Source organism: Scophthalmus maximus, chromosome 13 (genome assembly GCF_022379125.1).
Source record: "Scophthalmus maximus strain ysfricsl-2021 chromosome 13, ASM2237912v1, whole genome shotgun sequence".
Classification (NCBI taxonomy): domain Eukaryota; kingdom Metazoa; phylum Chordata; class Actinopteri; order Pleuronectiformes; family Scophthalmidae; genus Scophthalmus; species Scophthalmus maximus.
Genome location: NC_061527.1, coordinates 18771311 through 18788255, shown reverse-complemented (window position 1 = coordinate 18788255; position 16945 = coordinate 18771311). Strand labels below are relative to the sequence as shown.

The following is a 16945-nucleotide window of genomic DNA, read 5'->3' as shown; positions in this document are numbered from 1 at the left end:
GGGGCCCTACGCAGAATTTGATTCCCCCCATGTCCTTTTTTCTGACATTGTCTTTATCTCTAACTTCATATGCCACTGCCTTCTACATCTGCTGTCTGACTGACTGTGGTTTTATCATGCCTATCGTTACATTGGGCATTGGGGTTCCCTGGTGCCTTGGGCCAGTCCCTGCTCATTAGAAACACTGTAGGATTAAAAATCCTCCGTCCCTGTCTTGAATACACCCACTGAGACATTAGGTCGCCTCCTGCAGAGGGTGATGGGGGGGGGGGCTTTCTAAATTTGACCTCCAGTGTTGCGTGTGGAACTGTGGAAACAGCTCCTCCGAGGCTGCGACCTGTTTCCTCTCGTATAGGCCACAATTAGCCGAGTTTGTTGTCCTCGCTTATAGACAAAACATCTTTGTGTTCTCATGCGCCATCATCCACCGAAACCGACCACCCATCTCCGAGCTTCCAGATCCAGCATCGGCATTTGCGGCAACTCTCAATAAACAATTTAGTGTTTCATGTAACAAGTGAACCTATGACACCACGACTCTCAGAAAGTAATAAATGCGTCGTGCATGATTACATGTGTCGGAAGTGTTTGGGAAAAAAAATCTTTCTTCTTTTCTTTCTTCAATGATCCCACACCTGCTTTTTGAATTGTCCTTTACTTTGTCATCACACTGGCTCACACTGGCCTTGGCAGGACTATTATGGGCACTATGAGCTGATTACGCCTTATAAAATACCCAAGGCTGGAAGGGCATTGTTCCTATGGGGCACACACACACACACACACATACACACACACAAACACAGGGCGAACGACAAAGGCTGAGAAAGTGTTGTTTTTCCTTGCGTAAGACCCAGAGAAATGAAATGAGAGATGTAAAATACAAAGGAACATACAAAAGCTCGCAGATTATCAAGTTGATGAACAAAGTTTTCTTGCCAACCCGCCCCCCCCCAAAAAAATAATAATATATATATCACACAAGAACCATTTTAATCTGTAAGTATTTTTCTTTTATAAAACTAGTTACATTTATTGCAGGTTTACTTATACACTTTCAATAAAATCCTGTAAGTGACAGTAAATGAAAGAAACTGTACAAATGTCTCCAGAAGGATGGTTCTGAGGGAGCTTAGGGAAGTGCCTCCTTATCAGCCATTACACGTGCCAACAAAACAAAAGATAGAGATTTTTTTTTTTTTTTTTTAAACAGAAAATAGTTGCTGATTCAATTATCAAAAAAAAAAAAAAAATTCCAGATGCCATTTCCTGCAATAGAGGAAATGAGTGGATTTGGCCTCAGGAAGAAGGCGTGTCCCCTTGCCTGCCCAGGCCTTTTACTCGCTGTGTAAACATGATAGCGTTCTTCCGGCCCCAAGGAGAGCTGCGCTGATACAAAGTTATCATATAAAATTCCTGTTTCTCTGCTGACTTATTAAGTTATCTCCAGCGAAAACATCTCGACACCACAGTGGACGGAGCTCTATTGCATGTGTTGTCGTTGTTCCTAAAATCTAATACCCGTGGAAGGTAAAGAAATACTTAACAGTGAAACGACTCAGTGAGAAGGGGGTCAACCGGGGGGGCCTGTGGGGTCAGACAGGTGGCGTGCTGTAGCGGATCTCTGCGTTATACTTCTCAGGCGTCTTGGGCAGGGGAGGCTTCTTCAGCATGTTGTGCTTCATTATGACCTCCTCATTAGCATAGATCGGGGTGTCGGTGTCGTCAGAGTGGTAACCCGACTGGTATCCGCTTGTCTGATTGGATGACTCGGAGGCCAGAGACTCTTTACTCTTACAGCGCATCATCTGGCTGAAGAGATGAAATGGGAACGGGAAAGGAAAATTAGATTGACACCTACAAAATCACAGAACTTATATCTACCAGTTTTCTTATGGGCTGTACGATGATGCCCAGTCCTCACCTGAAGTTGGGCATGGTATGCAGCCGATGGTTCAAACCCTTCGACTCCTCCGGTGAGAAGCCCACACCACTGTCGGTGTGACCCTCCTGCACAAGTGCCAACGGTGACAAAACGTTCAATAATGTTAGGTTTTAAAAGTCCCAAAATCTTCACGAGACTTTAGAAGGTAATGTTTGAAATGTCTTTCTTGAGGGGAGGATTTAAAATGAATAATTGATTTGTCAACATTAACTACAAAGATTGACTCACTTTACACTGTGCATCATCCAATATCAGGCAAACGATATCTAATTTTTATGACCATGAGGAATTCATGAACGGTAATGAAAGCCACTGTAAAGATATTTTTAAAATGTCAGTTGGGATTGACTGATTTAAATTAAAAGTGAACATTTCAGAAATTGTGGCTGATTCACCTAAAAACGAAAATCAATTCTCACTGTGTCTGTTTCAGAGACACTCACCATGACACTGCTGCGCGCCACTGGGATGTCATCGAACGTCTTGACACTGAGGGGCCGGCTGCACCTCTCGCTCTGTTGGGACAGCCTGCGCAGAGAAGACAGGTCATTGGATGAGGATTCCGCCACTGAGCACTAAAGTGTTAAGAGGCGAATGGCAGCAGCGTTGAGTGACGGGCGAGATCGTCATGCTGACCCAAGGGAACGAGGGTTGTCATAGTGGAGCTGTGCTTCCGGGACTTCACCACTCTGAGGACTGCTGTAAGGGCTCCTGGGGTCAGGGGTCACCGGGGATCCCTCTGCCTCGCCTGCTGTCAGGGGGATGTAGTCTTTCCCATCCTGGAGACCAAACAGCATTGTAATAATAATATCACCTCAAATACACAGTGGATCAATTAATCCCACACAAATTAGTAGAAAATTTAAAAAATGCCTGTGATATTAAATTCAAAAGTCAAGTCAAATTCACCACATTCACACACATTAATACGGCGCTGGTATTTACCAGGCTTTTTCTGTCACATTCATACACCTTCACACACTGCGGGAAGAGCCGTCAGAAGCAATTCAGGATGAGGTGTCTTGCCCAAGGACACATCGGCATGCGGACTACAGGGGAAGCTGGCATCGAACTGCCAACCTTCGTAGCCACAGCCGCTCTATTCAATATATTTAGCTTATTATGTTTCCTTATGCTGTAATCAGTGACTAGTTGGGATGAGCCTGTTTGTTCTACGTCAGCGTCGGCTAATGGCTTCCTGAGGTTCCCAGAATGACTTGGCAGCACTCGGTGAAGGGGCGTGAACGTGCAGTAATCAGCTGTTCGTTGCAGGGATACGCAGGGGAACAATAGCGGAGGCATTTGCAAGGAAACGTTTGTGCCTTTAATCAAAATTACATTATGGGCTATTGAGGCTGCCCGGTGCACAAACTGGTCCATCTGACGTTGTGCCTCTCTCTCTATGCGGCCGGCGATTTTTCTTAAATGTTTTTCTGCTGCTGAACTGTAACTGTGACGAAGACACACACACCTGTTGAGCGCTGGCCTGTAGCAGGTTGCCCAGATGTTCCACCAGCTCTGCAAACGTTGGCCTGTCTGTAGGCAGAGCCAGCCAACAGTCCAGCATGGTCTGGTATCTATGAGCAACACACAGGTGTTATATTCACGTCGTATGTTCAACCGCATCGCACAAACTTTCTGCTCACATCTCAGTGGTGGCGTATTCCGGGGGTCTCATCCTGGTCCCTTCCTTAAGCCTCCTGCAGAAAGACTCGTCGATGCAGACACCCGGATAGGGAGAAGCCCCTGTAAGAGACAGGACACAGGCGGCATGTCAGGTATAACATGGTCTTTGTGTATCTAATGTTGCGTGTACAAGACCTCACTGCTAGGTTTACCCAAAGAGAAGATCTCCCAGAGAAGGACCCCGAAGGACCAAACGTCGCTCTGCGTGGTGTACACGCGGTCAAATATAGTCTCGGGAGCCATCCACTTCAGAGGGAGCCGTGCCTGATGCCAAGATAAAGACGCACATCTCACTGCTTCACGTGATCTTAATAGTGTGATTGACGGTCTATACTATCTGTTCCGGGGACTCACGTCTCCTTTGCGGACGTAGTCCGGGTCTTTGTACACGTCTCTAGCGAGGCCAAAGTCGCAGATCTTCACCACATTGTTCTCTGAGAGCAGGATGTTCCTGGCTGCTAGATCTCTGTGGATACACTGCAGAGAAAAAACAGAAGAATTTAAGTTGTCACGCATTAAATAGCGATCGTCGTCTCGAATGTCTGACGCCAGAGGTCAAATGTATCTGAAGGCTCACCTTGCGGGAGGACAGAAACTCCATGCCCTTGGCCACCTGGAAGCTGTAGCTTATCAGGTCCGCCATGGTCAGGTGGTCGTCGTCGGAGCTCTCATCTGTGGTCACACGACGCATTTTTACAAACCACGAATGAGAGGGCAAATGTGCACAAGGCGTGAAATGGGTGCAAACAAGGAGAAGAGTGTCATGGAGAGTTGCCCTCAGCACCTTCCCGAGTGTCCGCGCTGCAGCGGGACGCCTTGTCTCCGGCTGTGGAGCAGACAGCTGTTCCCGTGCAGATATCCAGCTGGGCAGTCTTACCCACGCCCAGGTCGCCCTCGGTCACGTCCTCCTCCGCCCACTTCTGGCTGTCCACCCGCCTCCTCTGTTGACCAGGTCAAAACACAGATCAGCACGGAGGACAAGTAGGACGCAGGCTGGATTGTTTTGTCCATGTCGAGATGTGATCGTTGGCCTAGCGCTGGTGCGTACTGCTGCGTAATGATCCGTGGTCATTGATCTGTGCTTGATGCGCAGCGATCCTGGCTTTGTGCAGTATATCTATCTCAGAGGGTCGGCTGGCTCACCTTGTATGGGCTGTACTCTCCACGCTTGCTCTTCAGGTAGCTGGAGAGGTTTCCATGTTTACAGTACTCCACAATCACCATCATCGGCCCTGCGGAGAGGGGGAGGGCCAACGAAAGATCGACATTCAGCAAATACTACACTCGGCAAGGCACATGAGAGAGTGGACACAGATACGTTTGTGTTTGAAGGCTAAATGTAATTCGCTCAAGTAAAACACTATGTCGATTTCTATCACAAACTCTCTTCTTCTTCTCAGGCCTGAAGAAGAAAGGATGAGTCAGGAGCGTTACATGCTTGGAACACGAAGAAGGAAACAGTACATGCGTGTGCTTTGTATGATGACTCACCCCCAGGCTTTGTACAGGCTCCCAGCAGGTTGACGACGTTGAGATGGTGTCCGATATGAATGAGGATTTTCAGCTCCGACATCAAGGCGTGGTACTCACTAGTTGTGGCTCCCTCTTCAACATGGAAAGATACATTCAAACTGAGCTTGGGTTTTCAGTGTGTGTACCCGCATGGATTAAATACTCACCCTTCAGCATCTTGACCGCAACGGTGGTGCACGTGGTGGCTTTCTCGATGCCAAAGGCGGCTGCTTCTACCACCTGGCCAAATGCTCCTCGTCCCAGTGGTTCACCTTCGAAGCAAAACAGTAGTCATGAAGCGACAGTGCAGACTTTGTCCATCTTTGTCCAATTATATCATTAAAGTGATCTGCCAGATTAGTCTGCCAACATAGACGATGTATCCCACTGCCACTGTGGCGACGTCCTATCGCTTGGCTTATACTTCATTCACATTTCCATCAGCCTCAACTGTACTTTGTGGTAATCAGGACATCTTAGCATGCTGAAATGCCAAAACAACCAGGGTGAACGAATCTCTGTCACTCTGTATTCCAATAATCTCCACAACCACTCATCTGACCGACTTCACAGGTGTGTTGCTCCAGTGTCGACTGTTACGTTTTTCCGACGTGCAGGTCACAAGAAATCTTCTTTATGTTACTTTTACTTGTGTTGCTTTTACTTTTTTTGGCCAGTGCAGCTCCTGGACAATACACAGCGTGTAGGTGCCAGGGGGTTTCAGAGAGGCGTAACTCAACTATCCATGGCATCCAGACTCTACCTGAGTGGGGGAGTGACTGTGGACACCATGTTCATGAAACCGGTTTGGGACGAACATTGCTATTAGACATTGGTGATTATGTTCATGCTGGGAGTAGTTGTGGCTGTGACATTCAAACCATCATGAATTGGTCTTAAGAAGCCCAAAGTGTGTCAAGAAAACATGCCCCACTCCACATTTCCCCACCAGCGGCAGACTGGACTGTTGTAACAAGGCTGGTTTGGTCCAAACAAGGACAAGTTCTGACTTTACTGTCTGCATGACTCCAGTCTTCAACTGTCCTGTTTTGTTGAGCGGCCATTTTTTTCTTCAAAAGTGGTGACAATATTTGCAGTTCATATAATCCCGGTGAAATTCATATACATTGTTGTAGCGGCTGAAGATCCAATCACCACTACTGTAAAGCGTATGTCGTCCTTTCATCCATCATTCACTCCTCTGACAGGTGTGCTCTGGTACACTACACCTCTGGTTGTGTGTGTGTGTGTGTGTGTGTGTGTGTGTGTGTGTGTGTGTGTGTGTGTGTGTGTGTGTGTGTGTGTGTGTGTGTGCGCGCGTGCGTGCGTGCGTGCGTGCGTGCGTGCGTGCGTGCGTGCGTGCGTGCGTGCAGTTCCTGAATACTTCAACCAGCCCAGCTAACCCAATGCCGCAATCAAAGTCACCGAGATCGCAAGTTTTAGGGGCTTGTAACGATCCAGCGTGTTGCTCAAGGACACTTCAGCAGTGTCACAGGTTGGAAAACCTACCCACAGTATTTTCTGGAATGAATCAGATGTTGTGTCTCACCCAGTTTCAGCCTGTCCCGTGGAAACTCCCATTTGTTGGCGTCGTACGTCAGCCTTTCACACTGCTCGTCCATGGGCATGTCCTCTGCGTCCAGGATCATGGACAGGTAGCCCGGCTTCAGATCTCCGCCATTTGGCTGAAAACAGTGAGAGAGTGAGAGAGTGAGAGAGAGACAACCGGACATGTAGTGTGCAAATCAACGAGCTGCTATTCGTCTCCGTTCTGTGCTGCAGGTCTACGTGACTTATGGGAGCAGAGAGTGGCCCTGTTGTTCCTGCACACAAAGGAGAGCGGCCACTGAGAGCCAGACCAGTCACTTCTAATCAGTCGGCCAGTCGTCTCGCAGTGTGTGTTCTCGTTTTGTGTGTTCTCATTTGTTTTATCTGCAAAATGTTTGCCCCATTTCTGGGTCTCCTGTAGGGAAAATCCAGGGAGGGAAAAGTGTGGCAGAGGGGGGAGGAGGAGGAGGAGGAGGAGGAGGAGGAGGTTCTTACTCTTTTCCTTCCACGGATGACAAAGACGATCAGTAACCAGAAAAACATGGCGATGACCACCGACCCGATCGGGACAATCAGCTCCACGTTAGTCTTTTCCTCGGCACCTAGAGCAAAAAACGACAATATGACGATGTGCAGAAGTAGTCCCAGACAGAACAAAGGTCACACAACTAATCTGATAGAATGTGGGGGCTCATTCCTCAGGGAAATACGTGGGACGGTGACGGTTGGAAAATCGTGTATAATGTCAGTGCCGTGTCTGGGCAGTGTTGCACAAAGTTCAGACAGGAGACTGACTTAAACCTGGGCTGTAAGAGTCAAAACAACTGGTCAGGAGTCGGTACGAGCGACTACTGCCAAAGGCAACTTGGAAAAGGCCGGTCACAGCCACGGTCGTGTGTCCGCTCGGTTTGGGGAAACAAAAGGCTCAAATTCAAAGGAATTTGGGAGCGAGCAAAGCACTTTATGTGACTATTTTCTATTACCATGTGACCTTTACAAAATGTATGCTTACATTTGCCACGCCTGGCACCGCGACTCTGGCATCTTGCAACTGATTTGACATCTGATCTAATAAATCAGACAAATCGCTCCATCTGAGCTAAAGTACACTTCTTTTTACGAAAAGGAATCCAGGTCCGTCAGAAGCAACAAAGACACCGCCTGTGCTCGACTCACTCCAAACACACCACAGAGATTTTCTTGTTAGTGACTCTCCCTCGTTAGCCGAGCTGGCGCCCGGGCCGAGCCGGGAGCCGCTGTGACTGGGTCTGCATTCTGCTGGCGGGGACCAGGTCACGTAGGCCCCCGGTTCCAGTTAGCGCATTTGTTTGTTTGTTTGTCACTGTGTCTCTGTGCACAGGAGCAAAAACAAAACAAAAAAGAGGTCGGACAGGAGAGCAGAGGCTGGGGCTGGGGCAGGGCTGGCCTGTCTCTGTTGTCCTGCAGCCTCCTCATTGTTTCAGATTTAGAAAAACTCCCAGGAGGATGTGCACTACCTGAGCCAACTTCCCGTCATGCGGAAGCAAAGTTATTCTTACTCTACATCTTTGATATCAAAAAAAGGAGCGTGTGTATTTTGAAACCTTGAGGCCGCAAATAAAACACAAGGTCTTTGCGAGTATCGTGGCTATTCGCCAGAGGTTCAAATGAAAAGCCAGTCGCTACAAAGTTGCTCGTCCCACAGTCTCTTTCAGTTTGTGTGTCTTGCAGGAGGGTTGGTGAGGCTACTACTACTACTAGGTGCCCAGGGATCCCCTTTTTCTTTGTATCAGCTTTAATTCAGTTACAATTCACGTGGATCCAGGTCGGACAGTGGCTGACCTTCAGTTGTCAGAAAGGCCTGTGAGGCGTCACAGCCGAGGCTGTTACAGGCAGTGCAGGTGTAGAGGCCGCTGTCCTCCTTCTTCACACGCTGAATGGTCAAGACGTGGTTGTGCTGGCTCAGAATCACACCTGAGAGCAGCACATAGGGATTACTTTGTATTTCTAGCAGCGCCATCTCGTGAAGTGAGTTGGCTTTTCCCTGAAAAAGCGATGCACGTCCTCACCTGAGCCCTCCACCACAGTGTGGTTGTTTTTGGTCCACACCACCGAGGGGCGGGGCATCCCCGCGGCATCACAGCGCAGAGTGATGGTTGCACTTATGTTGACTTTTTGGTCGGTGAAGTTATTGAGGATCCTCGAGGCCTCGAGAGCTGCGATCAGAATCAAACAACATGAATCAATTGACTAATCACACTGGGGGGGGGGGGCATCTTTTGAACACATGCTCACTTAAAAACCTGTTAAAAACGTACGAAAGAATCAGTTTAATTTGTGAGACATTGGAATTATCATGTTTTAAGAATCACATGCTCCACTCTTCACACCTGCATGTATATATCTCCACACTTTCTTTTGATATTATCTTCTTCATTATGTCAAGATTCATACGATACATGCTGCCTGGTTTAAAGATAGTGACGCTGTGGAAACTGTGCACTGTGCAGGCATTAAAGTCTACTTCAGAGATTGATTTGGTTTTTTTGGGGGGGGGGGGGTTGCAGTGTGTCCTATATGTGAACAATTAATTTGTAGGTATTTAATAACCCAGGCAGATTCAACTCCACACGGGTAATTGAACCTTTTTCTTACCTCTGAGCGTGAGTCGTCGTAGCAGGCAGGCTTTCTCCCCGGTCTTGATGTTTTCCACCTGGCAGGCGTACATGCCCTCGTCCCGACGGGACGCATTGGGCAGCAGCAGCTCCAGGGTCACGTTGGTGCCCTGCAGGCTGGACTGCACCGCCTGCGTCCGGGTCCTGCGCTGCAGCTGCAGGGAGCGGCAGGGCTGCACCGGTGCCGCTGACTCCGAGACGTTTGTCACACGGAACCAGGCGAGGTTGCCGTATAGCAGCATGTCCGCCTTGCACTTCAACACTACATGGTCCTCCTCTAAGGGCTCGTTGGAGGGTGACACACTCACCTCCAGGCCGCCTGACAGAGTGGGGCACACGTCAAGAGTGAGAACAGACGCGGCGGACGCTGAAGCGACGACGCAAAGATTGAAACAAGAGATTGAAACGGCGCTCACGTGTCACATGGAAAAAGATGATGCGCGAGTCCTCTCCTACTTTGTTGGCAGCTATGCATCTGTAGAGGGCGTGGGCCTCGGCTTTCTGGATCTTCAGAGAGCTCACAGTTTTCTACGGAAACACATTTGACGTGAAATACACATACGATGGATGGCTACAGGTGAAAAGGCTACATCCACATTCATCTGATACGACTTTTACAGCAGGAGTTATTTACCTTTTGAGCATGATCAGTGTCTGTCATAATTCGTTCTATTGGGTTGTGACCTGTGCTGTTGCGGATATCTCTCCAACCTGTACACTCCTTCAGCTGTAGCTCAGACTTCACCAGCCCTGGCCTGTCGGGAGCAAAGTGAGCAACGAAAAGAAAATCAAAGAAAAATGATTATGCCAGTTGTTATGATTTTTAATCATTTTTTGAAATCCTCACAGAGGCACCGAAGAACCAAATGTGCAAACCTTTATGAAAGTTTCTCTTTCATTCTGATACCGTATATTGAAATACATTACACTGACAAATGACACACAGAGAACTACGAGTAATAATAGTAATAATAGAGAACTTTTAGTGTACTACTGTGCCGTAATCATGGACATGTTTTTGAAGAGTTCTGGCTTTCATTATTTTCTTGCTTGGAGAACTTGTTCAAAGATGATCAGGCCCTGAGCCTTCATGTTGTGTTGTTGTTGTTGTTGTGGTCTCATTTTCTTTGCCCTTGGTGTGGATTTGTTTATCTCATGCACTTTGTATGTGTGCATGTGTGTGATATCATGTGAGCATGAATAAATTATACGATGACGGCAAAACATTTTAGTACAGAACCTTTCATTGTTTTCTGTATCAATTTGTTCATCTGTGTTACTACTGGGTATTCTTTCTCACTATTATATATTTTGTTTTTGAAAAACTCATTCTATTTTCTTACTGTCTTATTATAAAAAAATTCTGTCTTTATTACTTAACTACTTAGCTATTGAGAGGAGCTTCACAGAAAAAGTGTGTCCACATGATTGCACTGGTATAACCAGTACGTGTGACAATAAACTTGTTGAATCTCCAGTCTTATTTTTAGCCGGGCCACATGAAATTGGGAAATATACAGGAAAACTGAGAATTTTGTCAACACATGGCTTCGTGACAACCAAGGGAGTGAAGGAGGCAGAGCTTCAGCAGGAAGAAGCTCCGTTTGACAGAGAGCAAGATGGGAACAACAGGAAACATCGTGCAGGACTGAGGAAGCGCTCTGATGCTGAAGATAAGGAACCTGCTGATGGTCGCCGCGGCCGTGCACACCTCCTCCTCTATACCGACACTCACCAGATCACTGCATACCTGAGGAGACCGTGGTGTGACTGCAGGGGCTGCACGGCAAATAGTGCACACACACACACACACACACACAGAGTCACTGTCCTAATCCAGAGAGGACGTGGATGGTGGTAAGCACGTTGTGAGGGATAATGGATGTCCTAAAAATGGACATTGCGACGAGCATGAATCACATCCGCTGATCTGCTGCAGGTCAGGGTGCGCTCTCATTGTCTCTTCTCTTGTTTTTGTCAACATCACGAAAGCGGCTATTGCGCTTCTAAATCAACAGCCTGTTGACAATGAGTGACTGGGAGGCATGTGAAGACTGCGTGCCAACACAAAAGGAAGCCGCCCCCCCCCCCCCCCCCCTCTCTCTTTCTCTGTCTCTTTCTCTCTGTGTCTCACACACACACACACACACACACACACACACACTGGTACAGTCACTGAAAGGTGACTTACATAAAGACCTCCGGACAGTCCTCCTTGGACATCCACTGCCACTGGATGTGGGACGATATGGGAAATCCACGAGCGGTGCACCTGAGGGTGGGGCTGCTGCCGTACGGGTACACATCAGTGTCCACTGCCACCTCTTTCTCAATGATATGAGGAGGCACTGTAGAACGAAAAACATCAAGCGTTATCGCCACTGTCTCTTGACCGGCAGCGTCAGGCGACTCAAGAAGATACTCAGAGAGGAAGAAGAAAAGGGAAAACGCGCCATTGACCCGCAGCTGGAAGGAGCGTCTGTGCTCCTCTTTCGTAATCCTATTGGTCAGGACCATTGTGTAATTCCCCGCATCCGTTTCTGTGACACCACGAATGATGAGGGCATCGATCCTCTGTTTTACCCTGTAATCATCCTTGAGTGGTAGGCCGTTCTTTAACCTGAGCAGACAGAGGAGAGGGTACCGTGACATGCAGTAAAGCATACGCACAGACATGAAGATCACAATCGGAAGTTTGTACACTGATTAACCGGACGACAAACAGGTACTTGTATTAGTACTGGTCTGGGCACGTACCATTTAAAGCTGGGCTCTGGGTAGGCGGAGTACCTAACAGGTATCATGGTAGTTTGATCGCCAACATTTACCTCCCAGACCTTCATCCATGGCTCTTTCATATCAATGAAAGGCTTTTCTAGAAATGAACAATAAAAATACCAACATCATAAGTCTTTGTTAGAGACACAAATCATCAGTTTTCTTCGGCAAGCTCACATAAAACAAAAACCAAAGAGAAGCCTCAGGACACCGTGAAGTGACCACACTGAGACACTGAGTGGTAAGAAAACCCTATCATAGTCGTAAGAGTATCTGAATCTGAATCTGGCTCATTAATCGTGTAGTTGTAACATGGAAGAAAATACGCCGAGCCGACCAAGTTAACCTGAGATTTTCTGTTGGCTAAGTGCACATTCATGTTTTTCTTTGAGCTTCATTGACTGCATCCTTTAAAGGACGGGAAGGTGGAGATATTTTATCTAGCACATAGGTTTCCGTTTATGAGCCTTGACGCAGTGTTCATGTCATACAATTTGAACAGATATTACGAGCAGATCAATAAGGAGAAACCAGCTTCCAACGTGTAATTCCATGTCAGAGAGATATGAGGAGTTTCTGCCACTGACAATATCACCCACTCAACGAAAAGAACAACAGATATGTGAACAAACCAGGGAGAGGTGAACATACATGAAATGCCACACAGCTTCCATAACTATATATCGTATTCCAAACAACACCACAGCTTGTCCAAATATTCAACATTGAGAATGTCAGGCTGAATTACAGGGGAAGGGTTTGTACAATAACCACAACAATGCATTAAAAACATATTCCTAGGATCATCTTTGCTTTCGTGAATGATTGTGTATTGCTTTACAGAATTAAGCAGTTCCTGGATGTGATGAGAGTACAACACAGCTGTACTCTGAGCACAGGCGACAGTGGTTTGCTCTGAGCGCACCTACCATACACTTTGAGAGAGGCCGAGGCACTCTTCTCCATCTGCCCACTGGACACGCTGCAGGTGTATTCTCCGCTGTGTTCGACCGTCACGTTCTCCACGACGATGGTGTTGGACAGCTCCAGGGAGTTCCACAGCTTCTTCTTGTGGAAAGTCGAGTGGGTCAGCCTCGAGCCATTCCCTGTGCTCTGCCATCAGGGAGAGACATCAGAAAACTTCATGTGCATTTGTCTCTGTAAAAGAATGACACTGTGGAGGGGTGGATAGACATAAAGCAACCAGCTGTTGGTGTCAAACATCCAGGATGATTCTTCTTATGTAAGCAGACGGAACATCAGGAACACAAATGGGCAACTTTGCACTTTGACCTGGCGAAGAGATAAGCTGGAGGATTCCTAAAAGCAGGAAATGAGGAATGCGTGCAAGGACGACGGGGAAGTGAGATACAGCACTTCTGGTATCTCTCGTCGGTCCGCAGCGGTGAGTCAAACGGGCCGGGGCGAAAGCCTGTCACGGGACTTTGTTAAACGTTTAAAAAAGGGCGTTCATCATCACGTAAAAAAGAGGAGAGAAAAGCGATCGGGCACTGACCAGGGCCTGGCCAGAGTGCGTCCAGTTGAATTCGATGCCCACGCTCAGCTCGGTGTGAGCGGTGCAGCAGAGCACCAGCCGCTCCCCCACAGACAGCCTCACTTGCGCCGGGGTCAGGGTGAGGTCATTGATCTTGTATCCTGCGGAAAAGGGAGGGGAGACATGGCAGTCAATCCAGGCCCATTGTTCTACAGACGACAGACTCTCTCTCTCTCTCCACAACTACTCTCCTTGACTCACTCACTACTTTAGCACAGAGTCACCCACTCTCCCTCTCTCTCACTACACTTAGACGTAGACTTGTATCACTCCCCTTCAACCAAACACACACGGACAGATTACGTCCATCGCTAGTCGACTTTCTACACGTGATATTTTGCTGCGCGAAAATCGCTCTCGTCTCACCGACAACAACCACGATGTAGAGCGGGGACTTGAACGTCTCGTTCCCAACGCGGGTCTGGCAGAACACGACGCCCGCATAGCTGACCAGATAACTGGGAACGGTGAAACCCGTCTTAGCGTCCCACAGAGAATCCCTCCCGTCGGGATGGAGCTCCTTGTTTGGATACTTCTGACAGACACGTGGAAAAAAAGAAAAGTAAAAAACACGTCACAGATTTGACACATGGGCATCCTCATCTGATTGGCTGAATTTACTGACGTTACCTGCACGTTAGATAGAAGAGCTATGCTACCTGATGTGAGATAGTGGAGGAACTATCACTACTGAGAATGTGTTGTCAGTATGTTAGCCATTACAATGAACTGCACTTTGTTTCACTTATTAAAACATTGACTAATTGTGAGGAGTACGAAACACAGAAGAGTGGTCCCGGTGATGTCATTGAGATATGTTGGCTCAGGTCTAGAGACTTCACACTGGGGCATGGACTTTTGAAAAACATGTGCATGAACCAGGCATCAGGGATCAACTGAAATGATGCTGTGCGTTGCATTTTGACAAATACAGGATCCAGTGTTTCGGGAGCTTGAAAAGATCTCTGCCTTTTTCGCTTTGATTTTGACCGTTCATTTTGAAATATGACTCTGGTGTTGTGCCCTAAGATTAAAGGGCACATTTATAAAAACAATGACACATTTCATGTTTTAAAGCCAACTGCTTCAGTCAGTGTCATGCCACGGCGACGCATGGGGGGAACAGAAACAACTCTTCCTCACAGTGTGGAGCGTAACGTTGAGATTCTCCACCGAGCCTCGGCACGGTATCACCACTCGCTCTCCTTCACGGATGAACACGAATTCATATTCTTTCTCGGACGGCACAAATGGCACCTTGTAATCTAGAATCAAAACACACACAAACATCAGATTTATGAATATAGAAATGAATTTCGCTGACCTGAACTGCAGTGTTACACAAAAATATTCTTATTTCTTGAATAAATTAGTTATTTGTCCCGTCAGGAACACTTGCACGGTCTTCTGTATAACAGAGCATCACAGTTTAACGCAGCACCCTAAAGCCACTGCCAGCGCAGGGTTAGAACGAGCCATACCGTGGACAAATACGTGAGCTGCGGCTGAAGTCTTGCCATCCTCAGCTTTCAGGTCTTTGTAGGAACACTGGTACTGTCCCGTTTCATTGACAGTTGCGTTGGAGATCCTCAGCGTTGTGCAGAAGAGTCCTGACCCGCTGCAGTCGCTGACGGAGAAGCGAGTGCTTGTCGGAGGAGTTGACCACACCAGGTACTGGCGACCCCTGCCAGTCAAGACAGACGGTTAGAAACGACCTGGTGACACTCAGCGCATGTCTGGGTCTGTGGTCGGAGGGATACATACCTGCATGTCAGTTCCAGGTTGTCCGATTTGTTCATCCTGTGAACGCCATAGATGCTGAGCGTTGGCGGATCAGGCATAAACCGCAGTTCAATGGCTGCACGGATCAAGCACAGCAAAGGCCGACAACAAAGCACAATGGCGTCAGTCTGACTTGTCCCAGACGATTGACAGGAACACAAAGGGGCCAGAGGTCACGTCATACACACATTATGGTTCTTGAAAAGTTTTTCATTTAAATGACAGCAGAGTAGAAACTGGAAGCATAACACCAGGAAAGGTCTCCAGTATGGGATGTGTTGTGTAAGTGGCCCTGTCATTACTCGGGGCCATTTTTTCCACTGCTGCAGAAAATGGCGGAGCTGTGCAAAAACAGGAAGCAGGGGAAGATGGGCCGCGTCGGGCTCAATGGCCCAGCACAGTGTGGCGTAGGTGGGGTTCCTGTTTCTGAGGATACAGGCTGTCCCCCGCCTCCCTGTGAGGCCCTAAAGCACAGATTGTATTGTGTGGAAAATAAAACAAAACCTAACCTATAACACTGGCTATGGAGGCCTGCGTTAAACTTGATAGCTAAATTCATTTGAACTGGGATACAAATACAACCTGCGGTTATGATTCCAATTTGCTTCTTTTTTTTTTGGTCAATTTCTCGTCTTCTCAACATATCACACACTGTCCTCTCACAAGAACAGAGCCCATCTGACATTACAACACATTTCCATATCATCCACGCTGCAGGTTATAAAAGCAATCGTATCTACAAAAATATTGAGAAAGCCCATGTCTGTCCTCTTCCTCACACGTTCAATGGTTAGAGAGGAAACAAAATCTGGTGGCGCCAAACTTCTCTTTCACACCAAAACTGAATTCTGTCATGAAACTCAGTTCAGGTAGAAGAGTTGGTGAAGTATTATTTCGTGATCTTACCAGCAACACAAGTGATCCTCAGAATAATGCCAAGTATTGGAATGACGGAGACTGCCCGAGCCATCGTCCCGCACAGGACATGGACAGAGTCCTCATCAAAGTCCAGTCGAGCAGAACGTCACTGCGCTGGAACGGGCCCGCGCGTGCAGCAGGTCACTGGCCCCGCGGCCCCTGGTGCCCCGCGGCCCCTGGTGCTTCGTGTCCCGCTGCGCAGAGAGCTGGCCCCGCCGGGTGAGTCATGAGATCGAGCCGCAGTGGACCGGGCTCGACGGCGCGTAATGGTGCGGCTGTCCGGTCCGTCTCTCTCTCTCTCTCTCTCTCTCTCTCTCTCTCTGTGTGTGTGTGTGTGTGTGTGTGTGTGTTGGTGAGGATGGAGAGCAGCGCCTCAGCCTCCTGCAGGGGAGGAGCGTCTCTCTCACTCATGAGAGACCAACTCTGAACTTTGACGTAAAACTTATGGTAACTTATTCTATCTGATTCTATTTTTACGGAAACGTGAATGTTCCATTTAATTGAGCGTCATAATCTCGCTGTTACGGAGATGAGCTGCCTACCACCCGTAATAAAGGTATTATCCCT

General features: G+C 47.8%; 1 protein-coding gene across 2 annotated transcripts; it reads right to left on the bottom strand.

Moving 5' to 3' along the window:
• Window positions 1-972: 972 nt before the first annotated feature.
• On the bottom strand, window positions 973-16699 carry kdr (kinase insert domain receptor (a type III receptor tyrosine kinase)). Of its 2 annotated transcripts, none has more exons than XM_035648055.2 (30): window positions 16367-16699; window positions 15443-15536; window positions 15160-15362; window positions 14822-14943; window positions 14045-14213; window positions 13640-13779; window positions 13053-13236; window positions 12103-12220; window positions 11799-11965; window positions 11537-11693; window positions 9980-10100; window positions 9762-9873; window positions 9326-9664; window positions 8740-8886; window positions 8513-8644; window positions 7187-7293; window positions 6693-6828; window positions 5311-5415; window positions 5123-5236; window positions 4775-4863; window positions 4416-4572; window positions 4209-4303; window positions 3986-4108; window positions 3784-3895; window positions 3592-3691; window positions 3417-3522; window positions 2582-2724; window positions 2389-2473; window positions 1925-2010; window positions 973-1812 (listed from the first exon to the last, which is right to left on the bottom strand). In XM_035648055.2, the coding sequence occupies exons 1-30, from the start codon at window positions 16428-16430 to the stop codon at window positions 1596-1598; spliced, it is 4044 nt and encodes a 1347-aa protein (XP_035503948.1). In that variant the 5' UTR covers window positions 16431-16699; the 3' UTR covers window positions 973-1595. The 2 variants fall into 2 exon arrangements, with proteins under 2 accessions (XP_035503948.1, XP_035503949.1); XM_035648056.2 differs by having other exon boundaries at window positions 14045-14210.
• Between the last annotated feature and the right edge of the window lie 246 nt (window positions 16700-16945).

Bases quoted from the DNA above. Each gene is read 5' to 3' on its own strand.
- kdr (XM_035648055.2), bottom strand. From the start codon at position 16,430: ATGGCTCGGGCAGTCTCCGTCATTCCAATACTTGGCATTATTCTGAGG. The intron at 9,665-9,761 runs GTGAGCGCCGTT...CCACTCTGTCAG, and splicing joins CATCTTTTTCCATGTGACAC to GCGGCCTGGAGGTGAGTGTG. The intron at 4,573-4,774 runs GTGAGCCAGCCG...CCTGGTCAACAG, and splicing joins GAGAGTACAGCCCATACAAG to AGGAGGCGGGTGGACAGCCA.